The following is a 12,606-nucleotide window of genomic DNA, read 5'->3' on the forward strand; positions in this document are numbered from 1 at the left end:
AGCTGCAAGTGACATCAACTCTTGAGCATCAATCACAGGTAGCAGTAATAGAGCCTTAAGTTGTGCCAGAGGAGGTTCAGGTTGGATATTTGGAAAAACTGATTCTCAGGAAGAATGTTTGCACATTAGAACAGGCTGCACAGGGAGGTGGTGGGCTCATGGTCCTTGGAGGTGTTCAAGAAAAGTGCAGATATGGCACTTAAGGACACATATAATTGGCATGTTGGTGATGGATTAGTGGTTGCACTAGATGATAGAAATGTGTTACAACCTTAATTCTATGAAAGGCCTTGTAACAGGACTTGGACCAAGTTCTCTTGGTTCTGAGTCTCAAACTTGAATCTCTTGATTATATGCAGCATTGTTCTGTGTGATATTTTATCATAGAAGTGAATGATCACTCACAGTTCCACTGACTGATACAAATACTGTCCTGCCAGCAGGACTCCTGCAAGGGAAGGTGAAATAGAAGAAATCTAGGATGTTGGTATGAGACTAATTGACTCACAAAAATGGGGATTCGGGAAAGCAAGACGTCAGGCAAGAGATAACACACTGAAAGCATTGCTACAAATCATTATTTGTTCTCAGCTTCCCAAGCACTGCTGCTAGTGGATTTTTCCTGTCTCAGTGCATGACATTTCTGAGATCAAAAGATGCCATAAGGGAAGAAAAAATATGTGTGTGCAGTGGGAAAAATATAACAATTTGGGCTAGTAATGAGGAAATATCCGAACAGCACAGTTGGGATTCCCCTCATCCATATTCCATTGTTCAATGACAGTGAGTCGTTGTCCAGGCTGCATAATTATCTAGGCTTCTGCAGTAATCGGTGAAACACTGCATACTCCTCCCATCCCAGGGTTGGTGAAATGCAACATAGACAGCTCTGGGCCCGACTGTGGGGTTGGGCAAAGAAGTGTCTTTGAGACAGAAACCTGTGCAAAGTGATTTTTGCTTTATCTTGGGGTTGGTTAGATGCTGAAGCACACCCTGGAAGGGAGAGCTTGCCAGAATCTGTTTGTCCTGGGAAATCTGGAGAAGGGGACTTTGTACACAGTGTAGAAGGACAGTGGCAAAGAAGGGCTTAATCTGAACAACCATTTCTGCTGCTAAGTGTGTCAGTCTGGCAAGGCCCTAAAAGTACTTAAGGTGTCAAAAGGGGCAGCACCCAGCTGTCCAACTGTGAATGTCTGAGATTCCATAGAGGGGATCTGAGCATCCACACTGAGCTGTCAGATATGGATGAGTAATTGCAGGCAGCTAACTTAGAGAAGGAGGATTCAGCTCACTATAGACACCACTGGTTGCATTTCACTTCCTTGCAATGTCACATTTGCTTTGTGCTGTAGAACAAAGCAACAGTGGAAGAGGAGGACTACTGGCAAAGGTATGCCAAGCCAAAAGCAAAGAGAAGAGAGCCCCACTTACCCCAAAGACGCAGCAGGAGGATGAACCTCATGTTGGTTGCAGAAAGCACTGCAGGGAGGGAGCAGGACACACACCCAAAGGATGGGGTATTTGAGAAGTCCCCGTGGCCCTGGCTCCTCCTCTCCATCTCAAAACCTCCCTCTGTGCCCCTTGGTTCAGCAACTAGGAAAAGCCAAACCTCTGCCAGGAATCTTGTGCCATTAGCATCATGTAGACTGTAGGATTGTGAAATTGAACAGTTTCAGGAATCTGAGGAGCAAACAAGTCCTCTTAGCTCAACTGGTTCTGGATCATCAATGGCAGGGATGGAGGCAAACAGGGATTTTATGGCTGGAATAGAGTACTAGTTCTAGGTGTAGCTAGAAAGAGGAATTTGGTCCTTCAGCACTATGCAAAGAAACCTTTTTTCCTGGTGTTGAATGCAGAAGTTAATCTTCCTGATCTTGGCAATGTTAGGTAGGCAAGCAACAGGCTCCCACAGTATCACACAGAATCTTAGGGGTTGTGAGGGACTCCTTAAGATCATCTAGTCCAGCTTTCTCAGTAATGCAACATCGATAAGGTATGTTGTACTGAAAGTGTAATGCAGATTTTGAATATCACCAGAGAAGGAGACTCCACCACTTCCCTGGGGAACTTGTTCCAGTGATCTGTCATCCTCAAAGTAAAGCATCTTTTCTTTGTGTTTCTATGGAACTTCCTGGATTCCTGTTTGTGCCTGTTTCCCCTTGTCATGTTACTGGGCAACACTGCATAGAATCTGCCCCTATCCACTTAATCGTTCTTTAGATACTTTTAAGTCCTGATAAGATCCCCCTCAGTCTTTTTTTCTCCAGACTGAACAGTCCCTGGTCTCTGCCTGTCCTCACAAGTGAGCTACTCCAGGCCCTGATCATCTCTGCTGGACTCTCCACAGTAGTTTCCTGTCTGCCTTGAGCTGTGGAGCCCAGAACTGAACACAGTACTCCCGATGTGATCCCACCAGGGCAGAGTAGAGGGGGAGAAGAACACCCTTGCCCTTTTAGCTAACTTGTAATGCACACCAGAACACCTAAGCTGCAAGTACGCACTGCTGGCCACCAGGACACCCAGTTCTTTCTCTGCTGATCTCTTTTCCAGCAGGTCAAGCCCTAACCTGAACCTGTATGTTGTTATTCCTGTCCAGGTGTAGGACTCCACACTTGCCCTTATCAAAAATCAGTGTTCCTGCCTGTCCAACACTTCAGCCTGTCCAGGTGTCACTGAATGGCAGTTGAGCAACTGAATGTTAGAAGAAAAAGGTGTTTCTATTTCACCCATCATTTCCCATACTGAGGATGTCCAATCAAGATTTAGGATCTTATTTTATTACTATTATTGTGATTTCTTGCAATGTGCTTTGTGCCCATCAGCCCACCATGAATGCTTTACTCCAGCAATTAAATTGGGGGAGTAGTTGGCTGGTAGAGTGAGCACTGCTTGGGGACAGGCTGATCATCATCAGAGCAGAAACAAGGTGAAGCTGATGGTGATCAGATCATGATAAAGAGCATCAGACAGACTCACAGGAGCAAGACAGAAATGTCACTTATCTACAAATATATGTGGGGGGAGATTAAGGTAAGAAACTGCACAGAAATAGCTCAAGGCTTGGAGGGAATGTTGCAGAGAGGCCAAGAGGCTCAGAGGAAAGGTTGCATGAGGAATTTATGACAGCAGGTAAACCTCTTCTGGAGGAGGGTTCTGGCTGCACAAGAGAACCTCAAGATATAATATATACCTGCAAACAGCACAAGAAAGCTTTTATGGACTAGAGGCAGTATCATGGGCAGAGGATGAAGTGGCATGGGAACTGTGTGACCTTTCAGGCAGAGAAGGCTGATGTGAGATGCTGCAGAGATGCAAGCTGACTTCAAGCACCCACTTATATCCTGCAGATATTTCCTCCATCCCAGAGAGAATATGTCTGGAAACTTGATTTGTGTCAGGCAGTAACTTAATTTACAGTCAGTAGAGAGAGAAACTTCTGAAGCAATTCAAACAAAAGCTGGTCTGACTTGTTCTGTGCCACATATATCAGGGTCCGAGTGGATTGCTCTCGGGTGGGGAAGCACAACAGGGGTGTACAGAGAATAGCACACAATCATTGGCTGAGAGCCTCGGAGAAAGACAACTTTAAGCAGTTCCCAACAATTAGCAGCAGTGAGAAGCCATCCTGAGGGAGGTAACTCTTGATATCATCCTAATCCTAAGAAATCAGGCAGGAATGCGTCGGCAGCGGATGTGAAAGGCTGTGCTGGCAGGGCGTCCCCTGTTTCAAAGTGCACTTTTCCTCTCCCACTCATCACAGACCATCTCCTGCTTTTACTTTTCTCAAGGTTCAAACAGTGTAGTTTCCTTCGAGCACCGTATCAGCGTGGCCAGTGCATAACACAAAGCCCAAAGGGAACACCTGCTAGCTAAACAGAATAGACTACCAAGGACAGCTTACTCTAAAAATACCTATAGTTACAATTATCAACAGTCCTGTGAGGCCCTCTTGGCTGAAGGCAGGCTGAACAACATAATCACAGAAGTTTCCCATAGACATCTTGGCAATTTGGGTTGCTCAGCTGAAGCAGTTAATGTCCACCTTGAGTTGTTTGTCACTTGGCCCAGGGACATCGTGACCTATCAACATCTAATACTTTTCCATGAGTATATAGTCTGTGCTGCAGTGCAAACTATTCTCATACCATGACCTCCCTGCTCCTGCAGCCATTTCCCAACAGTTCTGTGTGACTGCCTGTCTTCATTAGCTGGAGGGGGCCATCAATGCTTTTGATTTTTGCACATCAACTTGGTACTTGCAATTCAGTGAGATAGATCTGCGTGTTAGTGATTGGCTTCTGTACTGCATGTTCATTGGTCTTCAAAGATGGCTTTTGTTTGGGCTGAATGAATGTCATACGCATGTTGGCTGGCAGTGTCATCTCTCTTCTCCACTCTGAAGCATTTGTGATGTTTAGATCCCACCTGGAAAGAAATGCATGCAATCCAGACCTGTAATACTGGCTTGCTCTTATCCTTCAAGGCCACTTAAAGTGAGTAGTATGCATATTGTCATGCTATAGAATCACTGAATCCCAGAATGTCTTTGGTTGGAAGGAGCATTAAGAGGGTAGTATTGTAGAGTCATAAAATAATTATTTTCTATTTCTACCACCCCTTTTGGTTGGGAGCAGTGTGAGGTTTAAAACAGTGATTGAATTCCTTCTTGTATTGCTCTGTTTTGCACTTCCTGGTTGAGGAATGTGAGCCATTATCACTTCAGCTAACATCAGGAGTAGTTAGACTTGAGAACCAAGAATATCATCATTCTGTTTCTTTAGATTGTGCCAAGTTAGACAGTTGGTAGCCACAGTACTGCTGCTGCTTCCATTGCTTTTTTAGGGAAGCCTTTAATTGGAGTCTTATTTTACGTTGGTGCCATTTTGCATCTTTAGGGAGTTAAACTGTAGAAGTTGATCATCTGCTGCATAAACAACTGTGGGATGGGAGAGATGATTTCTTGTTTTCCTAATCCACTCTAACTTCAGAAATTCCACCTCATGCCACAGCAGGAATTGGATATTATGGCATATCAGTAATTTTAGGGGATCAGATGTTTGAACCGAAAGACCTGATGCCAAGGTCGTCTGTTTAAAGCATCAGTGTCTCTGCTTGTTTTATCACGTGTTTCTCCTGCTGGGCTGCCACTAATTCAGCTTCCAGTACTGCACAAACTATGACTTTCCCTTTTCCCCTCCCTCAGGCTAAATTAAAGTGAAATGACACTAAGCAATTGATTAAATATTTATTTATCACCCCACAATACTTATACACGCTCTGTGTCTTGGGCTGTGTTCATATATCAATACCTTGTTGATGATAAGCTATGATGATATGTCTTCTGTTATATTCTAATGCAAGATGAAGAGAGAGAAAAGGAGAGGAGAGAAGAAAGATTAGATAGGCAGGGAAGGAGGATTTGGATCACCACTCTTGGTTGCAGCGTAGCATGGACACCCGACTGTTGAGTCATAATCTTCTTTCTGTTTATTGCAAAGAGGGGGGTGTTTCATACATGTATCCTTAACTGGCACATGAGATGGGAGCAGGTGGGATTCAGTATTTGCACGTGGGTAGGGAGACATAGAAACTCTGTCCCTTGTCATGTTGGTCTCTTTGGCATCTCTTGCAACAAAAGAACTTACCTAAACCTGTGGGTAGGGTTGTCCATCCTCCAATGTATTCTAATCCCTGTGTGGCAAGCATTTTTGGTTCCCTAATTCCAGCTGCAAATTCAGCACAAGATTTCTGTTCCTTCTTGGCTGCTGAGCAATGTGTCAGTAGTTGGGACATCGAAACAGTTCTGGAGGTGTCCTGCAGAACTTCATGAACTGCAAACTAAGCACACCACTTCCGTTCCTTCTTCCTCACTCAGCATTGCACCAACGGTTGGGACATTTAGATACTCATAGAGATTTTTCACAGGGGAGATTGGGAAGTACTGGGAGAGCCTGGTTGTAACTGGGATGGGGATGAGATGAGATGATATTGATACTAGGGCAGGACTCGGATATACAGGGAAGGTCTGGTTGGAATGGGATGGAGTAGGGCAGTGAGATGGGTAGGTCTGAGTGATACTGGGATTGATTGGGGTGTATTGGCTGTAAAGTGGGGAGGAGAAGAGCGGAGCAGGGAGAGACTGTGTTGGTGCTGGGGTGGGACTGGGACATGCTGGACTGTGTTGTTCCTTTAGGAGTACTGTGGTATGCCTGGAAGATCCCTGTTGGTACTGAAGGAAACTGAACACACTGGGAGAATTTGGGCTGAAGTGATCCAAGCATGTTGAGGAGGACAAATAAAAAAAACAAACTCATCTGTTCCTTCCAAGTTGGAGTTGGAGCTAATTCATCTTAAATATTTCAATCTGGTGAAGAGAACGTGATCAGATTTTTGAGTTGAGTATCTGATAGCAACTCTTTGTGATCCATTTGAGAGATGTATTTATGTTGACTGAATATGGTGTTGCAGATACACGATATTTAATATATATATTATACATAATGCATATATTGTATATGAGATATATGATACATACATGCTGTTCTGGGACACATTTGACCCATGGGTTGTGCCTGCAGTAGCCCAAGTTCTTGCTTCATGGGTTACCTGACCCACCCTCATGATTCTCTGTTACTTCACCACCTCTTATATAGAAAACCAGCTTTGCACCATCTTCTCCAAAGTGCTTTCCATCAGGATTTTGCTTGCTGCCTGAACTGGGAACACCTCTCCAACCTGTGCTCGCCCGACTTTTCCCAGAGGTTCTCTGCTTTAGCAGTTCTGCTTCAGCAAACCCTTCCCATTTTGCACCTTGCCCATGGTGCTTTGTTTTTACCCCTTTAGAAGCAATAAAACCACAGCCACTTTAACTGTCTACATGCCCAAAACAAAAGTGTGTGACCTCTTTCTTGATGTGGCCCCATCATAGATATCTGGGGAAGAAATCTAAAACACCTTGGTGTTATCTGATGGGAAGATGCTATCTCAATGAGTGATTTGGGCTAGATTCAGATTTCTTCTCATTTTATCCTTCTCTGGTTTCCTTTGCTCCAATTCTGATTTACTGAAACTCACACCCCTTTACCCTTTTCATAATATCTATTACAAGTACCTTCTTCCATCCCCTTCCCTCTTTTCATCATATAATTAACAATTACCTTATCTCCTTTTTTTAACTTGCTACCATCGTAAACTAACCTGGATTTCCTTCACTTTGTCTTTTAGGATTTCCAGTCTCATTTATCTGTCACTTTTTCCCCGAGTTCCCCTTTTTGTGACACTGTTGTTTTTAGATGAGGGACAAAGCTTTATGCTGAACATTCTCTGTGGCACTGAAGCTCAATCTTGCATTGAAATTCACTCAGTTCTGTTGTGAATCGTTTTGTTTTCTTTTTTGTAACTATCCAACAGGGGTAGGAGGAGCAGGCAATAAACACTGTTTCCCGGAACAACTTTTATTCATTTAAGCTCTTACTATTAATGGAACCACTCTGTTATTAATAACTTTGTGTTTACTCACAGCTCAGCCTGCCTGAAGTTCCGTCTTTGTGCCCAGAGTTTATCAGCTCTTGCAGATTCAACACCACCAGCAGTCTCTGGATGCTGATCCCTGTGATTGCTCCTGAAATCCTCTCCACTGCTTCCTCCTATCGTGATATCTCATGACTTCAAAGGTGAAACTGGGTCTTTCAAATGTGGCTATTTGCAAAGAGCTTCTCACTTTAGATAGTTGCACATCAGACATTTGCAGGGTGTGATTTCATGTGTTGTTAACAGCTGTACAAGGGGATGGATCGTGTTTCAGCCTTGTTTTCCACCCTTGCTTATCAGTCAGGTCTAAACTGATCTCTGTGTGGCATCTGAGTTGGGACAGCAAAGCCAGCCTGCGTGTCTGTGACTGCATCTCCAGGCTTTCCTCCTGGTAGAGCGCTAAGGACAGTGTCCTTGAGCCCAAAAGCTGGCAGCCTCATTGGCCAACTGCAGAGGCTGAAGGTCACTTTGTCCTTACTGAAGACACTGGCTCTCTGTACGCAGAGCCACACACTGGTGTCACAAACCCCATTTTGTCTGAGATCCTTTAAGCAGAAGTAGTGGATGGTTTGGATGGAGCCCAGAGAAACATGGGGCATAAAGAGGTGTACAAAGAAAGCATCTGTCTTCAAACTGCCCAATAAGCTTGTAGAAGGAGACAAGCTGTGCTGTTGAATCCACAGAAGCTGATAAACTAGGGGTTGATTTTGTCCAAGGGCACCAGCACATGCTGGCATCCTCTGAATGCATCAGAGCAGTGGCTTCTCATGGTAGACAGCCTGCAGGGTTGTGCAGACACCTAGTGAGGCCAAGCACAGGCTGAGGTGCTTTTCAAATTCTGCCTGGAAGCTGCTGGTAGCTGGTACAACCCCCAGCTTCTGGGTATAGTAGTGAAGCTCTCAACCACTGCTCCAGTCAGGTAGCTATGGATAAACTTACAGGAGGTCTGTGTGGGTGAATAACCAGCAGCAGTTTGATTCAGTGTCTAATAATAGGTTAATGAGTAAAAAGATTTCCAAGAGATATTTTTGATTCTTTGCCACTAGCACCTCCCTGCCAACTTGGAATTGCTGATGAGTTTTGCACATGGGCTCAGGTGTGAACTGCCTCCTTCCACACTGCCTTCCTAGCCCTTGTTTTGTAGTTCTCCTCCCTGATGGCTCACCTCTCCTTATTTTTGCAGAGACTCCTGTCTGGGTTGGTATCCAGCATCCAGAGCTATGGAAGAGCAGCCTTCTTCTCCAGCTTCTGATTCTCCCTTTTCTCTGCGACGTGTCTGCATTTCTGAAGATGAACCTGAAGATGAAGAGCAGGGGGAGACTCCAGAGGAGGATACGACCCAAGTACAGATTGAGAAAGGCTCTGTGAAGCAACACAGGATTGGTTCTCCTCGATGTTCAGTGCGGTGCTGGCAAGGGCATGGCTCCTTCACCCCACAGGGCGTGGAAGGCCCTGGCCAAAAGGTGGGAGAGAAACCTGAGGAGCTGCAGCCATGCAGGAAACACCGACTGAACCTGAAGCCCAAAACAAGCCTGGTCCCGAGATCTCCAGGAGAAGGGGAAAGAGCTGAAGAGCCAGGGCCCTCCCGGGGAAAAAGGCTGCGCTTGATCTGGGGCCAGTCCAGTGACTTCCAACGGAAGAAAAACCTTGGTGAGAACGGGCTGGAGGAAGCTCCCGTAGTGCCACAGAGCAGCGAAGACGAGGAAGAGGAGGGAAAAGCTTCTCGGTCTTGCTCCCCCGAGCCACCTCTTCACGGGGATGCTCGTCCCAAGCCAGATTTTGTGCAACTGATTGATGAGCACGGTATTTACTCCACGGCCAAGCTGGTGCTGGGCAGCGCGGCGGGAGAGCTGGAGGAGGCAGCGGTGGTGCTGCCCCCACACCTGAAGCGTGGAGCGAGCGCGGCTGCTGAGTTTGAGATCCGGGAGGTGATTGTGGACGAGAAGCCCTTCCAGTGTGGTGTGTGCGAGAAAGCCTTCAAACGTGCTTGGGAGCTGTTCAGCCACGAGGTTGTGCACAACGAGGAGCGGCCTTTCCGCTGTGATCTCTGCGAGGCTTCCTTCAAGCGACACTCGGACTTCAAGAGCCACCGCTTGGTGCACACGGAGGAGCGTCCCTTCCGATGTGAGCTCTGTGGGAAGCGCTTCAAGCGTTCCTCTAACCTCCAGGAGCACCGGCGCATCCACACAGGCGAACGTCCCTTCCACTGCGCCTGCTGTGACAAGAGCTTCAAGACACCCTACGAGCTGCAGCGTCACACCCTCACCCACTGCACCGAGAAACCCTTCAAGTGCGCAGATTGCGGGAAGGATTTCCCCACTTCCAATGCTCTCCTCCTGCACCAGAGGCAGCACTGCGATGACAAACCCCACGTCTGTGGTGTCTGTGGTAAGAAATTCACCTATGGCCACAGCCTCAAGGTTCACGAGCGCGTGCACACGGGCGACCGCCCCTTTGTCTGCCCGCTCTGTGGCAAAGGTTTCAAGCAGTCCAACGCGCTTTCCTCCCATGAACGTGTGCACACGGGCGAGCGACCCTTTGTCTGCAAAACCTGCGGGAAGGCCTTCAAGCAGTCATCCTACCTGGTGATCCATGAGCGGGCACACACCGGGGAGCGACCCTACAAATGCGAAGCGTGTGGGAAAGCCTTTGCCCGCCCCTCCTTGCTGCTTCAGCACCACCGCGTGCACAGCCAGGAGCGGCCCTACAAATGCAGCTTCTGCCACAAGTTCTTCAAGGACTTGGCCTACCTGGCGGTGCATGAGAAGGTGCACACAGGTGAGACCCCCTACAAGTGCAGTGTCTGTGACAAGGGCTTTGCTCACCCCTCCAACCTGCTGCAGCACCAGCGCGTACACCGCGACGGCTGAACCAGAGCAGCGTGCTCAGCGTGAGTGTTTTGAGGCCAAGAAGTCCAAAGGAAGAGGTGAGCATGCTGGAAGTACGCACGCAGCCCCAGTCTGGCCCACTTACATGAGTAAGCCATGTGCAGGGAACTTGGAGAGGAGGCCAAAATGTGGGCGCTGCTGCAGCTCTTCTTCTGACTCCCATCCTGGTGGGGTCTCTGCTGCATGGCTTCTCTCTGTCAAACCCTGACGTACGCTTCTCTCTCCTGCTTCCAGCGAAGTGATCTCACAGGGATGGTCACTGAGCTCTCAGGCTGGGGCTGCTGCAGACTTCTGTCCCCTGGCCTGAAGGGAGGTGTCGTGCTGTCCTCAAGCACTTCTTCCTGCAGGCTAGCTGGTGGTACAAGCTGAAGCTTGTGACACTGAGTCTTATGGCATAGTGGCTTGCAGAGGCAAGCCGTGCTGGCCAAGGCTGCGGTGCAGCTGAGGCATGACATCCAGATCTCTGACAACACTGAAGGAAGTCCTGTATTTAGGTGATACTAAAGAATGCTCCTCCCCTCAGTGTTTCAAGGAGAGCTGCCCCAGTCATCCCGGTAAGTTCCCATAGCTCAGTCTTGCCCCACAGCAGGCTCCATCAACACGTCCACATTGAGGTTGGAACCATGTTGCCATTTTCCTTGAGTGCAAGATGTGGGCTGGGAGCTCCTGCGGATGCCCTTGTAGTAGGGGTACAGTGAGTCCTGCAGCAGGAGGAGAGAGCTGTCAATTTCTGAGGAGATTGTGTAAAGTATGTTTGGGAACAGCAATGACTGAGCACCTCCCTTTTCCTTTACAGTGTAAATGTCCCGTCCATGTTTCACTCTGCTACTGATGATCAGGTTACTGACAACGATGCCTGTTTCCCTGCTGTGCAGGGTCCAAGTGGGCATTTTGCTGGTACAGAATACTGCTCCCAGTGGGTATAAAGCAGTCGGCATTCTGCTGGCTACAAACTGTGTGTGCTTTAAAATTTGACCTCAAGGCAGAAGGAAAGAGTTAGGTGACCCTGAGGAGCCAGTGCAGAGAAGAGAGAGTGTTGTCCCCGTTGTGCTGCTGGTGGAGCATCTCTTGGAGGTGATGGAGTGGAGGTACTGAGCCACACAGGAGACACTTCACCTCTCCCACTCTGGAGGAAGGAGCCTGGCATCTCGAGCTGGGAACATCTACCCTCTTTTCTGTGCAGCAGTGCTGGTGAGGCTGGTAGTGAGCAGAAAAGGGGGGAGATACACGTATTGTTTGCAGGATCTGTATGAGGGAGAACAGAAAACCAGTCTTGGGTCCTCTTTGTTTCCATACAGTGCATCCCCAGTGGCAGCACCAGATCTAGAGCCACCTGAGCTGCTGCTGAAATCTGAATATGTTCTCTTTGACTGATAGCTGCTGCTGGGAAGAGGTTGGAATGTAGACCTTTTCTTGCAAAAGTAAGACCCAAGCCCATTTTGGGGGCACCAGCAGAGCCTTGTCCTCGCATCTGAGCCGCCTTGAAAGGACCTGGAGTCACAGTCACCTTCTTGCACACTGAGTCTGTGGGACTGAAGGTGCCAACCCTCGAACTCATCATGATCCCTGTCCCTATTTTGTACGGTTTGAAAGCAGGTGTACACTCCTCAGCACTCTGCACACTAATTAAAGGATGGTTATTTAATGATGTCTCCTGCATCATTTCTTCTTTGAGCGCACTCCTAAATCCCTACATTGGGTTTCTGGGGTGATCCTGGTGACTGGTTCACCAGATACTGCCAAGCCTGTGTGCAGCATACTCTGTGCAAAAACTTATCAGCAAGCTTTAGGCTTTGCACGTGTGAATCCCCTGTCCCACACTTTCCTAGCTTCCTCCCATTTCATCATTTGTGACAAGCACTGGAGCAGCTTTGGCTTCTTCCTAGCACTGTCACCAGTTGCAGAGCACTCACACAGCTCACGAGATTGTGCTTTGACTTGAGGGTTGAGTCTGAGACAAACCTGCCTGATGGTCAGCCTGCCCTTCTGTGAGGGAGGGCAAAGGAAACACTGGCTTTGTTGGCAAGGAATGTGGAGAAATCCTTGGTGGCATTCTCATCCGGGCCAGGTCCAAGAGCTGTGGGATGATGCTGTTCTGCTCTGTGGTGTACACTTACCTGGTGGTTTATGAAACAGATATGTCTGGTCCTGTTTCTTTGATGAGTATGGGACTGCCTCATCCTCCATG

At 47.6% G+C, this 12,606-nt stretch overlaps 1 protein-coding gene across 1 annotated transcript; it reads left to right on the forward strand.

Moving 5' to 3' along the window:
- The first annotated feature begins 7,481 nt into the window (after nt 1–7,481).
- On the forward strand, nt 7,482–10,733 carry LOC136057474 (zinc finger protein 70-like). Its single transcript, XM_065750197.1, has 2 exons — nt 7,482–7,673; nt 8,714–10,733. The coding sequence occupies exon 2, from the start codon at nt 8,751–8,753 to the stop codon at nt 10,398–10,400; it is 1,650 nt and encodes a 549-aa protein (XP_065606269.1). The 5' UTR covers nt 7,482–7,673; nt 8,714–8,750; the 3' UTR covers nt 10,401–10,733.
- The last annotated feature ends 1,873 nt before the right edge of the window (nt 10,734–12,606 follow it).

This window comes from Cyrtonyx montezumae, unplaced genomic scaffold, assembly GCF_038088225.1.
Source record: "Cyrtonyx montezumae isolate F1298 unplaced genomic scaffold, pur_monq_1.0 scaffold_67, whole genome shotgun sequence".
Classification (NCBI taxonomy): domain Eukaryota; kingdom Metazoa; phylum Chordata; class Aves; order Galliformes; family Odontophoridae; genus Cyrtonyx; species Cyrtonyx montezumae.

Bases quoted from the DNA above. Each gene is read 5' to 3' on its own strand.
- LOC136057474 (XM_065750197.1), top strand. From the start codon at position 8,751: ATGGAAGAGCAGCCTTCTTCTCCAGCTTCTGATTCTCCCTTTTCTCTG.